At 46.0% G+C, this 21,106-nt stretch overlaps 2 protein-coding genes across 2 annotated transcripts in view; one reads left to right on the top strand and one right to left on the bottom strand.

Annotated features, from left to right (window-relative positions):
• The window catches only part of T265_12884 (hypothetical protein), a gene marked incomplete at both ends in the record, with an annotated part of 38,765 nt that overhangs the window by 11,990 nt on the left and 5,669 nt on the right, over positions 1–21,106 (top strand). The window contains 8 exons of the mRNA XM_009166059.1: positions 2,313–2,388; positions 3,428–3,494; positions 5,065–5,112; positions 7,416–7,542; positions 11,916–12,138; positions 14,465–14,541; positions 19,043–19,167; positions 19,314–19,476. Coding sequence (XP_009164323.1) covers positions 2,313–2,388; positions 3,428–3,494; positions 5,065–5,112; positions 7,416–7,542; positions 11,916–12,138; positions 14,465–14,541; positions 19,043–19,167; positions 19,314–19,476 — 906 coding nt within the window. The remainder of the gene's footprint in view (positions 1–2,312; positions 2,389–3,427; positions 3,495–5,064; positions 5,113–7,415; positions 7,543–11,915; positions 12,139–14,464; positions 14,542–19,042; positions 19,168–19,313; positions 19,477–21,106) is intronic.
• On the bottom strand, positions 6,948–14,852 carry T265_01860 (hypothetical protein; the record flags this gene model as incomplete). Its single annotated transcript, XM_009165986.1, is given in 6 exon segments — positions 6,948–7,061; positions 8,677–8,780; positions 8,797–8,900; positions 9,395–9,429; positions 13,477–13,700; positions 14,795–14,852. The coding sequence occupies 6 exon segments, from the start codon at positions 14,850–14,852 to the stop codon at positions 6,948–6,950; spliced, it is 639 nt and encodes a 212-aa protein (XP_009164250.1).

Here is a 21,106-nt window from a genome sequence, read left to right on the forward strand (position 1 = left end):
TACATATATATATATATATACAACGAACTCATAACGGAACTTCAAGGTCCGTTTCCACTGTAGGCTAAAATGGTCACACTTCCGCGAAATCTCGTTGATTTAGGAATGGATTGTGTGAGCTTATTAGTCGTTTTGGAATCAATAAACAATTCTCCTCACAAGCTATCCCATGCTCGCTTGATCTGCCTGATTAATCGTTTCCAAGTTTCCCGATGTCATGGACCTCGTCCACGGTTTACTAGTGAACGTCATGAACGTCAGTTCTTTGATTCATTTCTTAGTCGTGTACACCGGTAAACTGCACAGTCGGGATAGCTAACGTGGTGAAACTAACCTAAATTGTCCAGTATTTTTGCGGTTTTGGTTCGCCTGAATAAACGAGTTGTCTTCATCGTGAGGAGTGATCGATTGAACAAACAGGAACCTGAAGTTATTTGCCCATGTCACAGCATGGACAATCAGGATTTGCTCCCAGTTCAACTGTTTAATCTAAAAGTTAGGTTATAAAATCAGCCGATGTGCAGCTTTGAAGGACGTACCTCTGGGAGTCGTCGGTCGTAATTGGGACAAAACACGCACCAGTATTGGTACAGCAGGGAACTAGGCATGTGGTGTTTCTTTTGAAATACCAAATAAGCACAAAACTATGGAAAAATCTCTATCGCTGCTCGATGCGAGACTTCGTGTTCTTTCAAGCACTGAGCATAATACGAGCGAACTAGCTGTTGTAGGTCAGCTGAAGCGTATTGTGCGTACAGACAGAAAAGCCTGAAAGAACCAAACGGCTAGGAATGCCATGAAACTTTGTCACCCAATACGCAAAACGGCACTAAAAAAACAACTCCGAGTGAGGTCAGGGAGGATAGTGTAACATGCACCAAGAACCGCACTGTCTTTACCGCAAGACTGGATATTTTGACCGTCTGTCTCTGTACCTACTTCATTCATTCGATGCCCTCAACTCTAATCGTGCTCTATGAGCATAAGACCTCCCTCAGTTTCCGAAGCACTAATATGCCTTCACGCCTTGAAACGACATCAGGTCGCAGGGCTGGGTGAGCTTCCACAAGCGTTGCTCGAAGACGGTGGTGATTCTTTGTGTTTCGCCTTGACTGGTTTTTGTGTGGCCTAATTTGGGGACAATATTGTGTTCCAGCAACCTGCGATCGATCAGTCATTGAGTCTTTAAGGTATCCGATGCGATGGCTCCAAGCGCAGGGGTACCCCTGTTGTTATGCGTCTGTTAGGCTCACTAATACCGCGATATCCGACCCCATCACAAGAGACGCAGGTTTGAGAGCTCCAGGACAGTGGGGTGTCTTGACCACATCTTCACATTGTGTCAAGTACTTGAGCAGCGCCAGACATACCGCCGACCGGCCGTGGTGTTTTCCCGACTTCAAAGGAGTTTTGGCTTTTCCACATATAATTAACCAACGAGAACTACAATCGGACGTCGTGAATCTTTTTTATTTCAGTCTTGGTCACATTAAGCTACCCAAAAGTTCTTCTACAGTTTTTCATCAAAGAATTCTTCTATCTGCATTAATCAGATTTGTCATGAATCATGAGTCTTATCTCCAACGTACCACGAATGCGAGTGTATGAATCACATCTGGAGTAGATGGGTAGAATTAGTTTTTGCGAATGAGGTTCCGTTATTTGAGGTCGTGCACAGACTGCTCTAGATAGAATGTTGACTGTTTTCCCATTCAGTTTCATTATGCAGTTTAAACCTTCAAAGCACAGGGTCTTAACTCAGTAATCGGCACCTCAGTGTACCATTTTGATGATGGGGAGCTTGGTTTTGTGGTTTGGTCTATTTACATTGACAGCTGCATAATGTGGTAAGGTTTTCACTTCTTACGCGCGCCCGATTTGAAGCTCAGCTGTTTTTGTCACTGTTTTTGGAAGGTGCAGGTACCTCGCCCTTGGCCATCTTCGCTAGGGACATAAGGCTTTTTACAGTAAGTCCCTAGTCCTCCTCTTTTGTCTAGCCTCTTACTAGGACCTTTTCCTGGATGGCTTTGTGGTGGTTGGGATCTAGTCTCCCTTACTGGCATGTTGCCGTCTTCGAGGATGATGATGATGTTGCTATCGACCTACCCAAATCTCGCAGATGCTTGAAATTCCATCAACCGCTGCCTTCATTCAACAAGGAATCTACGTTTACTATTAGTCTGAGAGTATGGCCTTCCTTTAATTAGGGTTACTGAAAAGTTAATCGTGTGATACCGGTTTATCATTCGTTTCATGAACTTTTTAATCGAATTGGATCAGCAGTGGTCGGTTCTTTTGCCTTTCTGTTTCAGCTTGTAGAAGGAGCTCCGTACGTTACCACACTAGAGACATTGAGGAAGCACTCTTGCGATTTCGCCGCTCATGGTGGTGAGTCTCTGTAAAGCCGTCGAATTGTTACATGCCTTTTGTGAGCATTCCGCGAGGGAACTGTCTTGTGGTTGCCAACTTGACTCTGCTGAGATCTGTTTTGCGGATCGTGCGGCTTGATGACCAACAGGAGATGCCAATTGTTAACTCTTCAGTTTATGGGTCGCCAGTACTAATCCCTTAGCAGCTAGTTTTTCGAAAACCCCAGCTCCTCAGTCGTTCACTATAATGTACACAATGCTGACAAAGCCGGTGGGTTCAGAAATGCGCTATGAGTCTAGGTATGTATCTACGTGATTCAAAGCCTGGAAATTCAAGAAAAGAACATTAGGCAGGCATATAGTTGAATATCACGCCATTTCGACAAGCCTTTTCGTCTACTTGGTTAATCCCAGTCAGACCGAAAGGCCTCATATGGTTCAGCTTTCTAGGACCCGACCACATCTCCTGAATGTGATCAAATGACGAGTTTCGTTGCTCAGTTGTTCGCCCCAGTCAGACCGAAAGGCCTCATATGGTTCAGCTTTCTAGGACCCGACCACATCTCCTGAATGTGATCAAATGACCAGTTTCGTTGCTCAGTTGTTCGCGAAGTTCGACGATTGTTCAGGCGAAATAACCTGACTGTTGTGCGGTTACCAGGTTGCCCAGATGTGTAAGTATTCAATCAACTTGGGCACCTAATTAAAAACCTTATAGTTAATCGTCTATCGATGTTCACTGATTACCAGGTGCTATTTTAGAGTATTTCCATGGCGACACTGTGTATTCCTCCACTTTTTAGAAGATCCACCCTTCTTGAATTCTATGATGGTTATCTACATTGGTGAGAGTACTCGACTCCCGTAATGTTTTAAAGACCTGTCTTCATCTACCTACTTTTTATCATTGAGTGGCCAGTTATGGTTGATTATGTGTTGGGATCCATATCTGGGAGATGTGCATGTAATCTGGAGGAACATCATTGTTCCCTCGTTTTCGACCCCTGCCATACTATGGGAATGTTTTACTTCACGTCGTTTCATCGTTTTTCCCCCAGATGACGTCACGTTCACATCCGATGGTTCTGATCCGTATCACATGGTCAAGGTAGCTGGATGTTATAAGTAAGCCTCACTGACCTTCCCGTTGGTTCTTTGTACACTAAGTCGTTAACCTTTTTATGCGTTGCTGCCATAAAGCTCGAAAGAAGCGCAGAATCGTTCAACTGTAGCACCCTTTCGGTGCCTAACTGCCATGCCACCCGAAGGTTGCCCGAGCCTAGACAGGGGAACCCGAGAGGCAGAGGAAGAGACGCAGAGAATCATACATTTTCAGGCTGCTCAAGCCTAAACAACTCTCCCGAATTACTGGAGTCAGCACTGTCTACGTTTCTCTTTCGCTACTGATTAGATTCTTTGTGGAAGAACTTTCACCTTCTGAATCATTTCGATCCGTCGACTATATCTTGCAACCGACACTTGTGTAACTCTGTGTCTTCAATCCGCCGAACACCATTGCCGCGACCGTGGTCAAGCAAATGATAATCACATTTGAGGGTTTCTCACTCTGTTATTGTTAGTTACCCCACCCAAGACTACGCTGTACAGCCTGTGGCAAGTCAAGGTGGTTGTCCGAATAATTGTTCGAAATCAGTCTTCACTCGAGCAGCTGGTTAATTCCAAACGTGAGCTGCGCTGTGGAAGTGTAAGTAGTGAGGCATCTCGTCTAGATACCAATTAATCACACGGCTGATCAACTGCCTTTGTTCATCCCCCACTTTCGAAACCTTCTAGTACGCGTCTTCTTCGTCGGATACGCGACGGTGGTAATTCCTAACGGTGATGAAACAGCTATCCACCGCTCCTTGGCTTTCCAGCGTGGCATGATTCCACTTGAAGGATGGAATCTAGACTTCACGGTCTACAAAACACACTGTAGATATTACTATAAGTTAGTTTCAAGAAACTCAGAACCGGGTACGGACAATCGAGAATTTGAGGACTAGACTCTACTCTGGACTTCTCCGGCCAGATGCTATCCCCCCAAGTTCCACCGTTAACATCAGAAAAACCATTGGTCAGTCAACAATACATCAGTTGTAAGCAATGGTGTCTAAGTGCCGAATGGAAAGAAGTGGAGGGCGAAAAATCTTGTCTTCAGGAACGGTGCCCGTTTCTTTAAACAGAGATAAGGTAAGCACACCTGAGCAATATTGCCCCAGCGCTCTTTGCGAAACTTACCCAATAAGAGTCTGGCGTACAGCGACCGACTAAGGTTAGCTAGCCAATCCGGTTAGAAAGTGACAGCATGCTCGCTACTGGGAGCTGTTACGTTCTGTGTTATGTAGAGCTTCCAACGACGCACAAGCAGAATCACATGGACCCTGTAGCACCCATTTCGATCGCACTGCTTAATTCCCAGTTTTCGTATCATGAGCTGCCTTCCGTGAACTTTTCGCCAGTAAGGATTTGGAACGTGACTACATGCCCCCAAAAGGGGACCGATGTTCTCAAATTCCTGATAGTGTTCATTCTTTCTTGGTTAAATTTTATTCATTTGGTGTGATTGAAACATTACCTCAGACTGAACGGTACATGCATGGTCTAGTACTTTTCCAGTGACTTTCTACTGACGTGCTGAAGCCGGAATTAAATTTTGCTACTCACTCGACTCTACGTTATCTCCCTTTTCTAGAGAGTTCAAAAGAACAGAAGGAATCTCTACAACTGAATTACTTTCGAGGTGAGTTTTGGAGTTTCTAACTGACGTACCACCGCAATATCCTTCACTGATGTTTATTCCCACTGTAGCAGTCCTGTCCAACCATGTTGAGAACAGAGAGAATCGGAGATACGGTGGCCCAGTTAGCGGAATGCAGTGAAGGAATAGTGATTTCTCGTAGAACTATCCTGCTTTTCAGTGGGGCCGCCATGCACAGAAGACCAATAGTCTTAATGTAGAATTTGTATTGGTTACATCATCCATCATCAGCTGTACTAACCGCGTGATTGTCGTACAGTGGTTGTAGCTGCCACAGTTTCGTTCACCATCTTGAGTTGATAGCCTTGGAGTTCTGGGCCTGTTAAACCTGACTTGGGGAAAAGGTCTTTGCGGAATAGGCATTTTCTTGACGAACCATCATCCTCACGGATAGCACGACGTCAGTGTTCGGTGCCCAGCTGCCATGCCACCCGAAGGAACCACCAGAGCTGAAATACTACCAGGTCGCTCAAGGCTGCACGAGGGCTGGGATACTTTTAGATTGCCCAAGCCTAGACAGGGGAAGTCTAGAGGCAGGGGTCGGGTTCGAACCACGGGCATTCCGGTCAGTGAATGTCTGACTTCCTCCTCATTCGATACTCATTAGCATTCATCTGTGAATTTGAGGGGTGGGCGCGCCTTCATACTTCATTCTCTGACCATCTCAGATTGCTTCTTTTCCATTTTTCGCTTTCTCCATACTGTACTTTTGTCCGATGACTGCCATTCCACTCTTTTCACTGTTGGGGACAGCGTTTTTATTTTGAAGGTTAGCATTTGCCACACTACTCCGGCTAAGAGGTGAGATGGACAAAGTAGTTAGAGCGCGAATTTACTGACCGGAAGGTCCGTGGTTCGAAACCGACCTCTGCCTTTCGACTTCCCCTGTCTAGGCTTGGGCGACCTGGCAGTATCCCAGCCCTCGTGTTTCCTTCGGGTAGCATGGCAGCTAAGCACCGGATGTGTATTACAGCTGAACGATTTTTGTTAAGGGAGCAGTATTTAACATACTTGGATGAGCATGGTGTAAATGAACAGGAAATTGAATGAATGATGATATTGGCTAACCCGGTGGCTGATTGCCGGCCACCGTACTCACGGTAGAGGAGAAGCAAACAGCATTTATCAGTGGTGTCCTTGTTCTTCGCACCACACGGTCTTGATGGTCTCGTTTATGCTAGGTACAATATACAATTTTCTGTTTTGACCTCAATATCTGCAATATCGCCTTGCGCTTTCTGTGGCCTGTGACAAGGCCGGATGTAAGTGCCAAATGAAACTTCAAGCTATCCATAAGTGGGCTGCCGCCTTAGATATGGGGCGAGATGGCCCATGTGGTTGGAGCGCGATTTTGTTGGCCAGAAGGTCCGTGGTTCGAACCCGATCTCTGCCTCTCAGCTACACCTGTCCAAGCTTGGGCAACCTGGCAGTATCCCAGCCCTCGTGCAACCTTCGGGTCGCATGGCAGTTAGGACCGAAAGGGTGCGACAGCTGAATGGTTTTTGGCAGTGGTTGGAGAAAGAACAAACTATGCTGCACTCGGATGTCACTACTAAATAAAGACATCGAATATACGCCACATCACGAAATACTACGCGAGGACAGTGTGTTGTGGTTTGTACCGTAAAAACCCTTTTTGGGATTCTCTCCCCCCCCGTATGTCTCGGATTTTTAGATCGTGACCCTCGTGAAAAATGAGGGATCACCGTAGTGGCTGTGGATCGTTATAGTTTGAACTTCGTAAGATTTAGGGCTCCACATTTCGCGATCCGTTCAGCTACAATCGATAACAACAATCGTTCAGCTGTAGCACACTTTCAATGCCTAGCTGCCATGCCACCCGAAGGAAGCACGAGAGCTGGGTTACTGCCAGGTTGCCCAAGCATAGACAGGGGAAGTCGCGAGGCGGAAGTCGGGTTCAAACCACGGATCTTCCGGTTAGTAAATTCGTGCTCTAATCACTTGAGCCGTCTCGCCCAAGCTGTATCATCCTTTCTATGTCTAGCTGCACGAGGGCTGGGATACTGCCAGGCTGCCCAAGTCAAGAACAGGGGAAGTCGAAAGGCAGGAGTAGGGTTCGGACTACTGAGCCGTCTCGTCCGTATTAATATACATAGTAATGTGGGGGAGGGTGATCTGTTAGGGCATTCGTCAGTTGTCGAAGCCACAAGAAAGGGGCAGGAAAGCTCACCCTTTTATGGTCTTTATGTCCGCTTGTCCATTTTCCGTCTTCGGCATTCACTACTCCTTTAAGTCTCTTGTTCTGTTTCATCCACCTCTTGCAGAATATTGAAACGGATGGAATCACTGGAGGAAAACCAAGTGCATTCGGGGTCTCCACACAGAGTGAAGCCCCTGCGGCGCTCGCGGTCTGTTGATTCATTCCTGGTCACCAGCTTGGCCTCTCTTCAGGTGCGTTGTTTTTCCTTCGACACTGCTGTTTCACTTCATTCACTGTGTTCGTACCACTGTGCATCACCCCGTCCTAATGTGGGCGATCATTTGGCACCGCACAATGAATGGGCGCCGTAAATTTATACACTGAAAACCAAAAGCTGTAAATTTTCAACGCCTGTATACACAAAAGAGCAAACACTGTAATAGGCGCTTTGGGCTCTGTATATTATTAGTTATTATTATTATTAGTTATACTCGCTATATCGTCACCTGCCTTCTGCAACCAGTAAGCCTCCGAAAATCGGTTTTACATCACCTTCTTCGGTCACGCTGGGACCACCTTCCAATGTCGAATCATTTGTTCTGTAATGCTTCAGTGTACACGGTCTTCTCCACAGGACAGACCACAGTAGAGCGAGTTCGCTGCTCTCGGGATTCCGCAACAGTGCCCTACGATGGCCGCAACCTGATACTTCGGTTCTGGAAAGTTAAATCAAATCTTTCTTTCATCGTCGTGATCACTGTTCACGGGGAACAACTTATTCAAATTCTTGTGGCGCTGATACCGCTTACGTCCTTTCTGAGGTGGTGCCTCTGCTTTAGTGGTCAGAAGCCCTGATTCCCTCGAGGGCATTGGATACTTCGAATTTGATGCACCGTTGAACACAACTGGACCATTTTCATTTGAAACCGGAGGTGCCGGTAAGGTAAGCGGATCAAAGGCGGCTGCACTCAGTCCACTTAACCGGATGGACACAATCCCGGACTCCTTTTAGACAACCTAGGTTTGTTTCCACCGTATGGCCGCCGGCGTCCGTCTTGCAGCATATATGTTTCATCAGTAAAAGCACAATGGATGACTTCCTTAAAAAATGGAAGAATATAGGTACTATAGTGCCTTAACTCGAAGTCATCCCAAATAATGATCCCAAAGTCATCATCATCATCGACGGCATGACATCAGTGTTCAGCACCGATGCTTCCCTGCTTCACTTCAACCATGATTTATTTGAAAGCCTTAGTGTAAAGAAAAGAATAAAGGTGGACGGAGAAGGGATTTAGTGCCACTGACATCTGTTGGCAGCCGTTGCACAACCGAAAACGCCCTTTCTAATTGCCTCATCACGGGATTTGCCGACTACAACCCACACGAATTATGGTTCTGAGGTAACGATGGTCGGATGCCTGAATACGTCTCGGTTCCGCTGCTCGAATAGGCCAAGTCTCACAACCATACAACAAAACAGCCAGCACTGGCTTGATACACACGTCCCTTGAAATTCAGGGATAAACCATTCTGACGCCACAGGTGTCTCAAGTTAGCAAACGCGGTCCGAGCCTTGCAGATTCGTGCATTCACCTCATCTTTCACACTACAATCTAAAACGCTCCACAACTTCCAGTACCTCTCCCTGGATTGTGAGGGGCGTGTTCAGTGACTGTACGTCTACAAGCATGACCTTACACTTTGTGGGTGCAAAGTGCATAGCAAAGGACTTTGGTCAGTTCATCCGAACAGACCTGCGCCTTCTCCTCCTCTTCGAAGATGAGAATGATGTCGTCTGAGTACTCCAGATCGACAGGCTATTCGAACACCAGGGTTTTGGAGACGATCCAGCGCTCGTCTCATTAGTTCATCGATCGCAAAGTCAAACAGGAATGAGGAGAGTGGGCATCCCTGACGGACACCGTTTTGTGTACGGAAGCTTTTGGAGAGCTCTCCGTACACTCTCACACGTCCGGAAGTCTGAGAATACAGAGAACGTATTATGTTTACAAACTTCCGGGGCATTCCTTGGTGGGCAAGCGTCTCAAGAAGAACAGACCGATCAACCGCGTCGAATGCGCCTCGGAAATCCAGGAATACTAGAATTGTGGGTCGCCTATACGTATGGCGTTGTTCTCGCACCTGACGCAGTGTGAAGATTTGGTCAAATGACCCCAAAACCTATGTGTTGGGCTACAGAATATGACCTATCTGGTGCGCGTAGAAGTACGTTTTCCTCTACAATGTTATTTTGGGGCTATTCCTCCGTTTTTTGTTTTGCGCGGGCATTATTGACACTTGGAGCCAAACGTTTCGACTGAATTTGTTTGCCCTCTCTCATTATTTTCCCCAAACAAACGAAGAGTGACATCATAAGGTAAGGGTAAACTGTATTGTCTTTAACCTAGGCAACAATTGACTCTTTGTCAGAAAAATGCCATCTTTCAACTAAGGAAACTTTGTTGCAATTCTCGAGGCAACATGGTACGAAATATGTAACGGTTCTGGAAATTTCCAAGACATTTCCTCCTCGGTTTATCACACTCCCGAAGAAGAAACTTTCTACCCTAAAGTCACTGCTTTCTCTGCTCGTCCCGCAAACTGTGAAATAATCAGGATATGACGAACTCTTCTGGAAGAGGTCAGAGGACTTTGTCAATTTCAGCCCCGCCAACCCCTGAAACAAAGTAACAGTATTAGTATCGATCAAGATGTGTGAACACTTTGGCGTACCCCGAACGAGGACTCTAACCGCATGCATATAGGCCCTACTCCATTTGTAACGCGACTTCTAGGTCCAATAATACGTGTGACTTCATCACGTGGGATGCAATTCCGAGATTACCACGCAGGATTTCGATCAATCTTCTTCACGTTGTTTCCAGTGCTTGAGAAGCGCCATGCATACCGCCAACCAACCGTGGCGATTCCCGTAAACTGCGATAGAGCCTTTTAATCCGTGAACGAGTTGGTTGTTCCGCCTATATTTGACCACAATTGTAAATATGGTCGGTGCTTGTGAATATTATTCGTCCCAGTTGTTCCCATAGATCAGGTCGCGTTATGACCTACAATGAGCTATCCAAAATGTGCCCCTCAACTAGTGGGTTTTGTCTCGCATATCACCTGTCCGATGTTCTCCACCTGGTTAAGGCGCTGCTGTTATATAATCTCCCTGTAGACACCTGGATCCGGTTTCATTCTTTTATCCGCTTTGGCCTGCGTCAAACGAAGAACACCGGCTGGCTAACCAAAATCCACCCACGATGCCAGTACAGTTGGTGTCCTTTTTTGCCATTGACTTCGTTAGCTGTAGCGACATTAGTGTACAGTTGGTGTCCTTTTTTGCCATTGACTCCGTTAGCTGTGGCGACATTAGTGTTTCGACGCTCGAATAAGTAGCTGGTACCTTTGTCTTCCACTGTCGAACGTCCTTCCACGCGCACACTCATGGTGAGGTGACCATCATAGGTACGCCATCTGCTGCTAACAGGGCGGTTGATTCTTGTCTTGTATAAATGCACCAGCCCAGATACGTAAAATGTGGTTTGCGCATTGACGATGTCCACTGATTCTGACTTAAATGTCATTAGATGACAGCAAGATGTAGGCGTTCTTTCTAAGGACTGGAGCAATTCGCAACTTTGAAGCGCGAGTATTTCATGACAAGAGCATCAGGCTATCTGTGAATACAAGTCGAAGGTGCTCCAGAGTAAATGGTTCTAGCTGCACTCATAAAAATAGTTCGCTTTCAATTGACTTGGACGAGGCTCTTAAGATGGAATTAGCCCGCAGAATTTGTTTCTTGGTACCAAGTTAGCGCGTCAATGAAGACATAGGGTTTCTCTTTGCCAGTCTCAAAGTTGACGTTTCGTTAGTGAACATTTTTTTGCGTGCCTTTCATACGAATGCAACATCTGTTGTCTCTTGCTCGACTGTTGAGGCTTGACAAAAATCTCTAAAATCGGACGCAAAGGAGCGTTTATTACACTTCTATCTATCACCCCGTCCCACAGGAATCGTACATCTCCTGTGTTCATCCCTAACAATTTTCTCACGAGATCATTGAGAATTCGTAATTAATAATTATTAATTATTTAATTGGTAACTAATAAATGAACATGTGCAAAAGCGTTTTTTACACTCATGTCCATTACATACTGTACGAAGCGGAAGATGTTCCTAAACTTAATTCGTGAGTTTTGTTGGATCAAGTATACTCACGTCCATCCGACTAGATGGTGTTGCGCTTTGTTAACCAAAGGTAACTTGAAACGCAGCTAGCTCTCTTGAGCCGTATGCTGCGCCCGTAGGTCCATGTTTGCTTGAGAACATGATACACAAAGTTGTTTACCATATTTTGGTTTCACCTTGTTCTCAACTGATCCTCTATGGATGCCTTCTTTTTGGCTTACAATTCTGTTGACAATCGTGGCAATATAAAAATTGTGCGATGCGTTAATCAACGTCCAAAATGACACCATCCTTCAGCATTTCATCGTCTTTATGTCCTTCAACTTTCTATTGTACTTTACCGTTTCGACTAGTCAAATTTTGGGTTAAGTCGAAGTAGTCGTGTTGCTTCTAATCGCGCTTTGTTTTCATCTATTACCCTTTCTAGAACCAGACGACCCCCTCGGAAACGAATCAAAACCATGCTGCAGTGACTACTGCTGAATCCCCGACCCAGTCAGATTTTGGCTGGACTAACTGTGGTATACCGTATATGCCGAACACCCTGCGAATCACACAGTTCTCGATGGGCAGTCTGGACTCGTACGGACTGCGCGAGCCTGGACCAGACGATGTTGTTGTCTACGCTCCCGGTGCATTCGATTTGTTTCGTATCCTTTTGCTGTCAGGCAGGCTAGTTTTCGCCTAGTTATTCCCTTGCCAGCTTGCTCGAGGTTATTTGGATCGTGGCGTGTTTGAGTATTTGGGATTTTTGCTTCTTCACTGGATGTCAAGTTTCTCACACTAAGCATCACAATCTAGTGATGCACCGGCTGACGAGCTTCAAGCTCCTTGCGACGCGGAATCCAGTGTGGTGAAATGTGATGCCACGGAAGACTTCGCTCAAGCACAGCCTATGAGACTTGCAGCAAAGCCCATCACACTGTCCTTCGAACTGTAGGGTTCAATGTCCGATGCCTGTTGGAACGGGGCCGAACCTTGACATGTGATGGGTTTATTAGCAGAATGCGAGTCCTCGGAACATTAAGATTAAGAGTGTCAAGTTGTGGCTGGGTTTTACCACAGGACGCTACCACCTCGCAACGAGAAAATAGTATCTGTTACCGCAGCCCAGCCTCTGACCTTACATTAGTCCGCTGTTGATGGTACGCAACCTCGTGTGCGGCTGCCTAGTTTTGCCCCTTGCTATCACCAGGATAGGTGACTTTTGAGGATGGAAGTTGGGGATATAGCAGAGGCAGCTGGTCTGAACAGTGGCGTCGCTAGTTAACGACCTTGACGAATCATCAAGGTTCGAACGAAGGCACTCGGAATAGGCCCTGTTGGGCCGAATTCAGCCGCCTCGAAGGAGACTCTGGTCGGAATGAGTAACCTACTGACTGACCTCAGTGGTTGTGGTCGGACGATGGGAGTGAGGATGCTCAGTTATCTTTATGATAAATCTGCGAGAGTCGCTGGACCGGTTCCGGTACCGGACTAGTTTGCCTATAGTGTACCACCAGCGCTTGTCAAGTCATACCCGACAGCCTGGACTACGAATAGGTGACGCAAAGATATAGCCCGTTCGGAAGGCTGATACTGCTGAGCCACAAAGCTGTTAGACCACAGTCGGTGAAGCTAGCGATGACCAAGGCTCTCAAATTGATTGGAGTGAGAACCAAACGACTGATTGACTGTAAAACTGGAAACTCAGTGCAAAGAAGCGCGAAACGTGGTGTCCAACGGGAATCTGGACGACTGTTATATTTGCAGCGAAAAGGCTTCACACTAAGAAAGGTTGTGGATGTCTTGCTGAACGGAAGCGTTGCCGCCAGCAGAGAGGGAAAAAAGAAGCCAGAGTAATACTTTCATTTGCAAATCAATTTGGCTTTTACAAGAGACTCAACTGAATCTCTCATTTATGATATTCTACAACTGAATGTGCTGCACACAGTCCGCCTCATGATTCATTTGGCACGATATTTGAGATATCGCAGAATATCATAAACGAGAGATTCGGTTGAGTCTCTCGTGAAAACCAAATTGATTTGCAAATAGGCGTATTTCTCGAAAACATTCCAATTTGGGTTCAAGTAGAACATAAGGTTGACGGAAACTCGGGGACTGTGCCTACCTGATGGGCCCCAAGAAGGGCGAAACCGGTGGTGGGTTATCGAAGAGTTTTCAGCAACTTTGTGAGTAGTTTCCTTTATGAAAAAAATACCAGAATATTCTGAAGCACAGGGAAAGCGTTGATGTTAAACGAATGTGGAGGTTAGATGACCGTAAGTTGTTCTGTGTGTTATATTGGTCAGGGACGAGAGGCGATGTGGTGAAGTACATCCTAACCAAATGATGGAAGGGGATACAACAGAAGCAAATCACTCACCGAGCCTATCGTAGACTGTTGGTGCAAATTGTAAGTAGTACGATCGATGTGCCGTTTGGAACAACACTCGCAGTTGATCGGTCGTGACTCTTGAGTTTATTGATTGATTCCGTCGTACATTCCTTCTTACACTTCAGAGGTTTATTACGAACCGCTCAGAAAAGTTCGTTCAGGTACATTAAGTTTCCGAAATATGATTCACGTAGTCGTTAGTCGCGCCCAGTCTGTTCGTTTATGCAAATCCATGTATGGATGCCCTTCTTATGATGACATGTAGTGATAGTCATAATCGTTCAATCATTTTTCGATGCATAACTTCAATGCCACCTGAAGAAAGCACGAGGACTGAGGTACTGGCAAGTGGCCAAAGCCCGGACAGGAGCACTGGAGGTACCGATTTTGGGTTCGAACTTGCGGCCACTAAGTTCATACCTTAAACATTGAGCTGTTTCAAGCTCAGCGAAGCCTTGTAGTTACTGGCTTGTCTATCAACATGATCACGTGACCACCCCAGAAACATACTCCACTTTTCAGTATAGTTACCCGATCTCTAATATGGTGTTGTACTATCCATACTTGCCTATTTCCGATGCCACGCGTGGGTCTAGATATTGGCCACTTGTCGTTTCTGGAGAAGTGTCTGGATCTGGGCAACTACATACTGATTGGTTTGCATTCAGACTCCGTACGTCAATATCCGTTTTTTTGCGTTTGTTTCCTTGTCTATGTTTCTCATCAACCGAAATCAGTCACTGACGGCAGCACCAAACGAGAACACTGGTGCTTCCACGCAGTACTCAAACAGTTCCTATTAATGGAAAGTGGACAGAAATGGGGCACGGAGCGGGACCTACGACACAAACTCCGAGGTGACCACACCTCCAATACTCAACCAGATAACCTGGATCTTGAATCCTCGTTTCAGAGAGACAGTACACCAATAGAAAACGAGTCCAGCCTATGTGCTACAGCAGTCTGCTGTCGAGCTTGTTTCATACCCCGAACATTAAAGGCTACCAAATGAACTGAGCATCGAGGGTTGAAGAATGATTTCGAAGTGTCTGTGGCTGTGGTGGCCGAGACAATCGTAGATATTGCAATGAGCGGCGAATGTGTGTGTCAGTTCTTAGGAATGGGCCTACGGAGATGCTGCTAGCTACGGGATGTGGATGGGGGAAAGGAGGAAGTGTGTGAGGTAGAAGGGAGGCGTTAGCAGTAGTTAGGCACTCTTTCGGTGCCTAACTGCCATACCGTCAGAAGGAAGCACGAGGACTGAGATACTGCCAGGTTACCCAAGCATAGACAGGGGAAGTCGAGAGACAAAGGTCGGGTTCGAACCACAGACCTTCCGGTCAGTAAATTCGCACTGTAACCACTGAGCCATCTCGCCCCGGTCGATGTTGCCACGCAACTGCCGGTGTCGCATGAGATTATTTGTAAGTGTGGAATTTGTGGTCGTCAGTGCGCTTAAAACTGGACCTTTGGTTCAAAAGCCCAACCGCGAGGCAGCGGTTGGCTAACAACGTCCCGCTGGTCCATACTCTGGGTTTATTGCAATGAAACTGCTGCAGCTTGCGAAAGATTGACACGAATCAGCTATTGTTTTTCGTCACTGGGTGTATTTCCACTTGAACGGTTTGTCGTTCAACCTCATCGAAAGCCCCACGTCTGCGGGGGATGTCACCCCGCCGAACTTTCCAGTCATGGTGATCATTCTAGCTGTAGTATACCGTCTGTCTTGTTCTCATTTGCTGGTTGCAGTATCCGATGACTTCATAAGATCACATGTGACCCCTTTGTACCGGTTGGATTACATTAAGTAAAAAGAGACAGCAACCTCATTATAACTCGCTTGGATAGGTTCCATTTTCATGCAATTTACCGTTCATTCATCCATTCGTGTATGGAGGCCAGATGTTTCCTCCTCTCCGAAGTCGATAATTATACCTAACTCCTGTGTGGTTCTGTGTACTGCTGGAAGTAGGAAATCTACAAGACGGTCGAACCTGTCACAACGAATGGAATGTGTATTCACTTTGGTCTACCCGTGGTCGGTATTCTGCAAAGTGGCGAACTCGTTCACGCATCCACTCTTCGATTCACACTTTTATGGACTTTTCAAGGAAGGCTTACCCCATGTGAAAATGTGCGGTTCGTAATTTTCCGATGTGTGTAGGTGTGTGTGTCTGTGTGTGGAGATGCAACACATGCCACGCAACACTGACGCTGGCCTAATCAGTTCAAGCGCTATTGACATGGTCATTTCGTGTGAATGCTCGTGCGAGGACATTGTTTAATTATTACACTTGAGAGAGAGAGAGAGAATTCCTGTCAGATGGTTGACGTGTTGTGACTTGTCAAAACAAAAGTGGTCCCATGCGTTCTGCGGTGTGAACTATTTTGACGTAAGCACAGTAGTATCATGCCATTTTGGTGTGAATATTTTCAACCTTGAGTTTGGTGCAACACTTTAGTGACTTGACTGCACAGTATCAGAACTCACATCATATGAAGGTTTTTTTGAGGTGCTGAACTGGTTTTAAGACAGTCACAATTTCTAAATAACTTTTTGAGCGAACAGCCCTTACGGTGTGACTAACGTGGACGATTCTCACGTATGTTGCCTGCCCCACATAGATCTCAGGCTCGGAAAGGCGTTATACCTCTGCCTTTAGAGTATGAGCTATCATTTGCTGATTTCGGTGGGTTGGACTAAAACAGTCCAGGCATTCTTCGAGGCCCATGTGGAAAGTTGTGTTAAGTTTCCGGTGGGAACAGGACCCGGAGATTCGCGGTTCGGAACCCCCACCTTCAGTCGCTCGTGAGGTTTTCTTCAGAGCCTAACTGTTTCAATTTTTACAGTATTTTCCAATTCACCGTTGTGGGAGACACACTGTATAGCATGCCGGTTAGGCTTTACATTCTTTTCGGAGTATAAGGACTACTTCATTAGGTAAAGCAGGCCGGCTTTTGATATCCGTGCGTTGGAACTTTGCCTCTGTTCGTTCATGAGATCACTGAAGACGAATTGTCATTATAACTTAGATTGACACGAGTTGGGGACATAGGTCTCAAGTGCTACGTACGATCTGAAATCCGACCAAGTAATGTGACATAGTTGTTACATGTTGAGAATAGTAGATGTCACTTCCTGACTTTTGGTCTTTTCCTATGGCAAAACTAGGATGTTCTCCTAGCAGCAACCAGCTGTACGACTTATGGTCGTAGATAAGCGACTCTGTTGAATGGAAAACTGTTCGGTTTTTCTCCCAAGAATGATCCGAAGACCATGTCTTGGTTACAAACGTCATTGGTTTTCAGTTGGATCAGTTCTCTGCGGCTATTATCAGGTGCGATTACCTTGAACAGATCAAACAGAGAATATTCAGCAACCTTGTAAGTAGTTTCCTTTATGAAAGAGAATTTTCATCTTTTCTAAACTACACTGACTACGCTCAGAAGGCAATTCTCACAGAAGAAGACGGTTCACCTTGATCCAAATTTTTCCTATTACCTCCCCTCGATAGAAATACGGTGGATTTCTTTTTCGTTGTCCACTTTGTACTACCGTGACTGGCATCGTTTGAGTAGACAGACCAACTGGGTCTCGCGAAAGCATTAGATCGATAGGTGACTCTCATTTGAACTAGTTTCAACAAGTCGCACCAACCCAGTACCCACCGGCACTCAGACTCTCTGCGCTGTCCATATATCCCTGTTCTTAGAGTAGGGCCTGACCAAATTCGAATGAACCTCATACGGATTTCAGTATTCAGGGAACAGCCTCAGCTTAAGCCTTGTTCCGAGTTGCAAACCAACACAAACCGCGTTAATCGAGTGAATGTTGCTGGGTACTAATCGGTAGACTTACTAATTCGTAAATAACTTGACCTTCTTGCGCTGTAATCTGCACAATGCGGGATGATGACTGTGGACTCGAAGGTGAAGTAGACTTTACGACAGAAATGTATCTTTTCCAGAAAAGCCCCACCACCCAAAAAAGATTAGAAAAAAGAGGATGTGAAATTTGCACTTTTGGTTTTTATTGAAGAGGGTGAAAATCGGGATGTCATTAATAATTTGCATGAAAAGGTCCGTTTTTCGGTACCTTTGCCTCCAAACGAACTCACACAAGTAGCCGTCCACTAAAGATCGGTGTGTGCCGCATTGGCGTCTATTCTGCATCTTGTAGACGTGCCCTGCGTGGTTTTTACAGTGAGATATTGGCGTTCAATCGATCTCGACGTGTAGACCTGGGCCGCCGATAACTGTTGGAGTCTGCAAGAGCCGCTAGGCGCAAACTCCGTGAAGAAAGTTCTTCCAGTCAACAGTGGTCGTGTGGCTAACAGATAATTCCTCTGAGCAGAATTTGATTTCTGCCAAATTTTTCGACAGCGGTATATGAATAGAATCACTGTTCCAGCTCCAGCCAAGGGTCAGGTGCCCCTTAGAAGACCGATTTCCTGCCGACACTGTCGAGCAATACACCTCCACCTGTCAGAAACAGTTGAAAGTGTCCGAGTGTGAAAGGTGGCCATTGTTGCATCAACGTTGCTTATGGATCACTCTGTGGCTTTGCAAAAAAACGTATTGCCGTCTCCCTGTCATGAACGAGAGTTGAAAGCGTCAAAAAGTTTATTTAAGGTTTTACCTCCAAACGGAGAAAAATTTTACACAAAGGATGAGCCCAGATGCGGATAAGGAATTGTTTTCTTCAAAAATAGGTCAATGTTTGTGCGTACTTTGAATTGGAGCTGGCAAAAGTGGCGAGGTTTATCTGGAAAAGATCCAACAGAAACTAGTGCCATTCCGTACGTGAGGCTCTTCGTCTTGGTGAACCGGTTTCTTGTAAAGCGTTCAAAAGTCTGACTGAGGGTCTTCGTCTTGGTCTGACGGGGCTCCGAACTCATGGTGTAATGAAGACGGAAATTCTGTATCCTTTGTTTTGTGCTTCCGACAGTAGAGCAAACCAATTCAATAACTAAATTTCCCGCACACAGTCAGTTTGTTCTCTGTCCTGGTCGCCTGTGTGGTATTAATTTCTGTTTCTGTCTCACTTTGCAAACTCTCGTTACAAGAGTAACATTTATTTGATAAAAAGAGGCGGCCAAGTTAGCGCCGAAAAATGAATATGCATCATCAAATGCCTAATTTGTGTATCGCAGTATCCACGTCTCGGCTCTTAGTTACTGGTGATCAACCGTGTCACTTTTTACTTTTTTCCCTTCGGAAGACTGCTACGTATGAAAACCGCCGACTGGGGACTATCCTTACTCTACAGGAACGACTACTCTCAGTTCTGGCCTGTCGAGTACGTTGTCCTTTCTATCGATCGTTTTGGCCAAATTTGACGGTTTTTTTTGTCGTCCTTTTTACACAGTAAGCATGTATTTGGTTCTTGCTGCGTTTACTGTCCATTCTAACGTGTACCTTGTAAGAGTTTTACTGATGCTGCAGGGGCTTCTTGCTACCTCCGATTCTTAACTCGCTGTTCATCTTTTGTTTCGAGACATTTGACGGGTATTGCTTCATTAATTTCCCCTTCTCTTCACAGTACGTGTGTAACGTCGTAATTGATGCACCTTATAAAATCACCGGTCGATTCCTTGATCACTTCAAGGTGAGTTTTTGTTCGTTCGTTTGCCGCTGATTGGTTGATGTGTATTCTCTCTGATTTCTTTCTACCTGAGGCGGAAGTACTTTGTGTTGCAGTCCATTGCGCGCGTTCTCCCCTTGGCCTTGAACTCGTTCAACTGTGACTGTGTAATGCATGTTGGAGTTCGCACTTCCTCGCACTGAAACAGCCTAGCTTCGTCGGACGGACACACCCACACTTGTATTAATTGTCGTGGACATACTTTTATGGCTTTACCGAGTCAGATCAACCACAAAGCTAATGCTAGCCTGTTCGGTTGCTGGAATATTTGTTTTCATTAGTATACTTCTGGAAATATTGGTCGAAATTGGAGCACCGACGCCGCAAATGTGATATCTAGGCAGTTTCTCCCATAGTGTTCATATGCCTACTTACAACGAGTGGGGCTTGAGTCATCCGTGGACTTGTGGAGAGTGGTTGACTTCCTGCTCCCCGCGCGCGCGCGAGTGGGTATGCGTTGAGCCTAATTGTATGCCCATTTATTGTGTGCATTGTGAAGAGGGGGTCTCTTCGTGTTTGATACTTGCACGAACATGAATACAACTTGACCTGATGTGTTGAATGGAGTTCATAATCCTGGCGCGTGACGCAAGTGGTAGCCGCGTAAGCGAAAATGGTTGAGAAGTTTAACTGTACATGTTGTCGGCTCAGGTTGCAAGTGGGACAGGAATGGTCACGTGGTTTGAGTGTTTGTGGCGCGTGATCTGATGAGTGACCTCTACACATACTCTCCCCGTAGCTAAGGTGCTGATGAAATGGTAGGTGCTGCTCGTGATTGTGGGGTAAACAAGATAATAGACAGTCTATGTGGATGTACTGATAAAATTAGTTCCAGGGGTAAGTAGACAGGAAGGTAGTCGCTACAAATTATGAGTCCCGGATGTGCTCAAAATGATCTATTCTCTTTACTACGTCGCAGCGAAACCATGTATGCTCACATTTCATAAAAATACAGTGCTCATTGTGAGTCTTATAGAAACGAGTATGTGGTCCCCAAAAAAGTTGGACATAAAGCGCCATCTCCGAGATATCAAATGTATATTAGTCCGCTGGTAGTGGATTTACCATTTTAGCAGAGTCCAGACAGTGACATGTTACGTGAAGATCAATAGCAGTAGCAGAAGTTGTAAGAACCGCATACTTGTCGTACAGTGGTTGTAGCTGCCGCAGTTTCGTTCACCGATGATTTGGGGGGGGGTGGGTAGGTAGCTGCGTATTCAGGCGGGAACTGACAAATTGGTGCTTATGTACAGCACTGTCAACGAATTGTTAAGTGGGGGGATTGGGAAGGGAGCATTGAAAGCAATAGCTTGGATACGCGAACGCCGTTGGGGGCGCTACTGGACCATGTCTGACAATGTCTCTAGCCATTGATGTGGCCCGTCTCGGGGTCTCCATCCAGCAAGACAGCAGTGACCAGCGCAGCTGAGCTTGCTGGTACTGGCTTTCATACTTCGCTGCCAAGTCATTGTTTGACCGCCTCTGGCTCTCTTCCACCCTTCACGTGGTTGTATGAAAAGAGCCCTTCGAGGAAGTCGGTCGACTGGCATACGCAACACGCGGCCAAGCCAGCGCAACCTATGCAGTGTGATCA

Source organism: Opisthorchis viverrini (assembly GCF_000715545.1).
Source record: "Opisthorchis viverrini unplaced genomic scaffold opera_v5_21, whole genome shotgun sequence".
NCBI lineage: Eukaryota > Metazoa > Platyhelminthes > Trematoda > Opisthorchiida > Opisthorchiidae > Opisthorchis > Opisthorchis viverrini.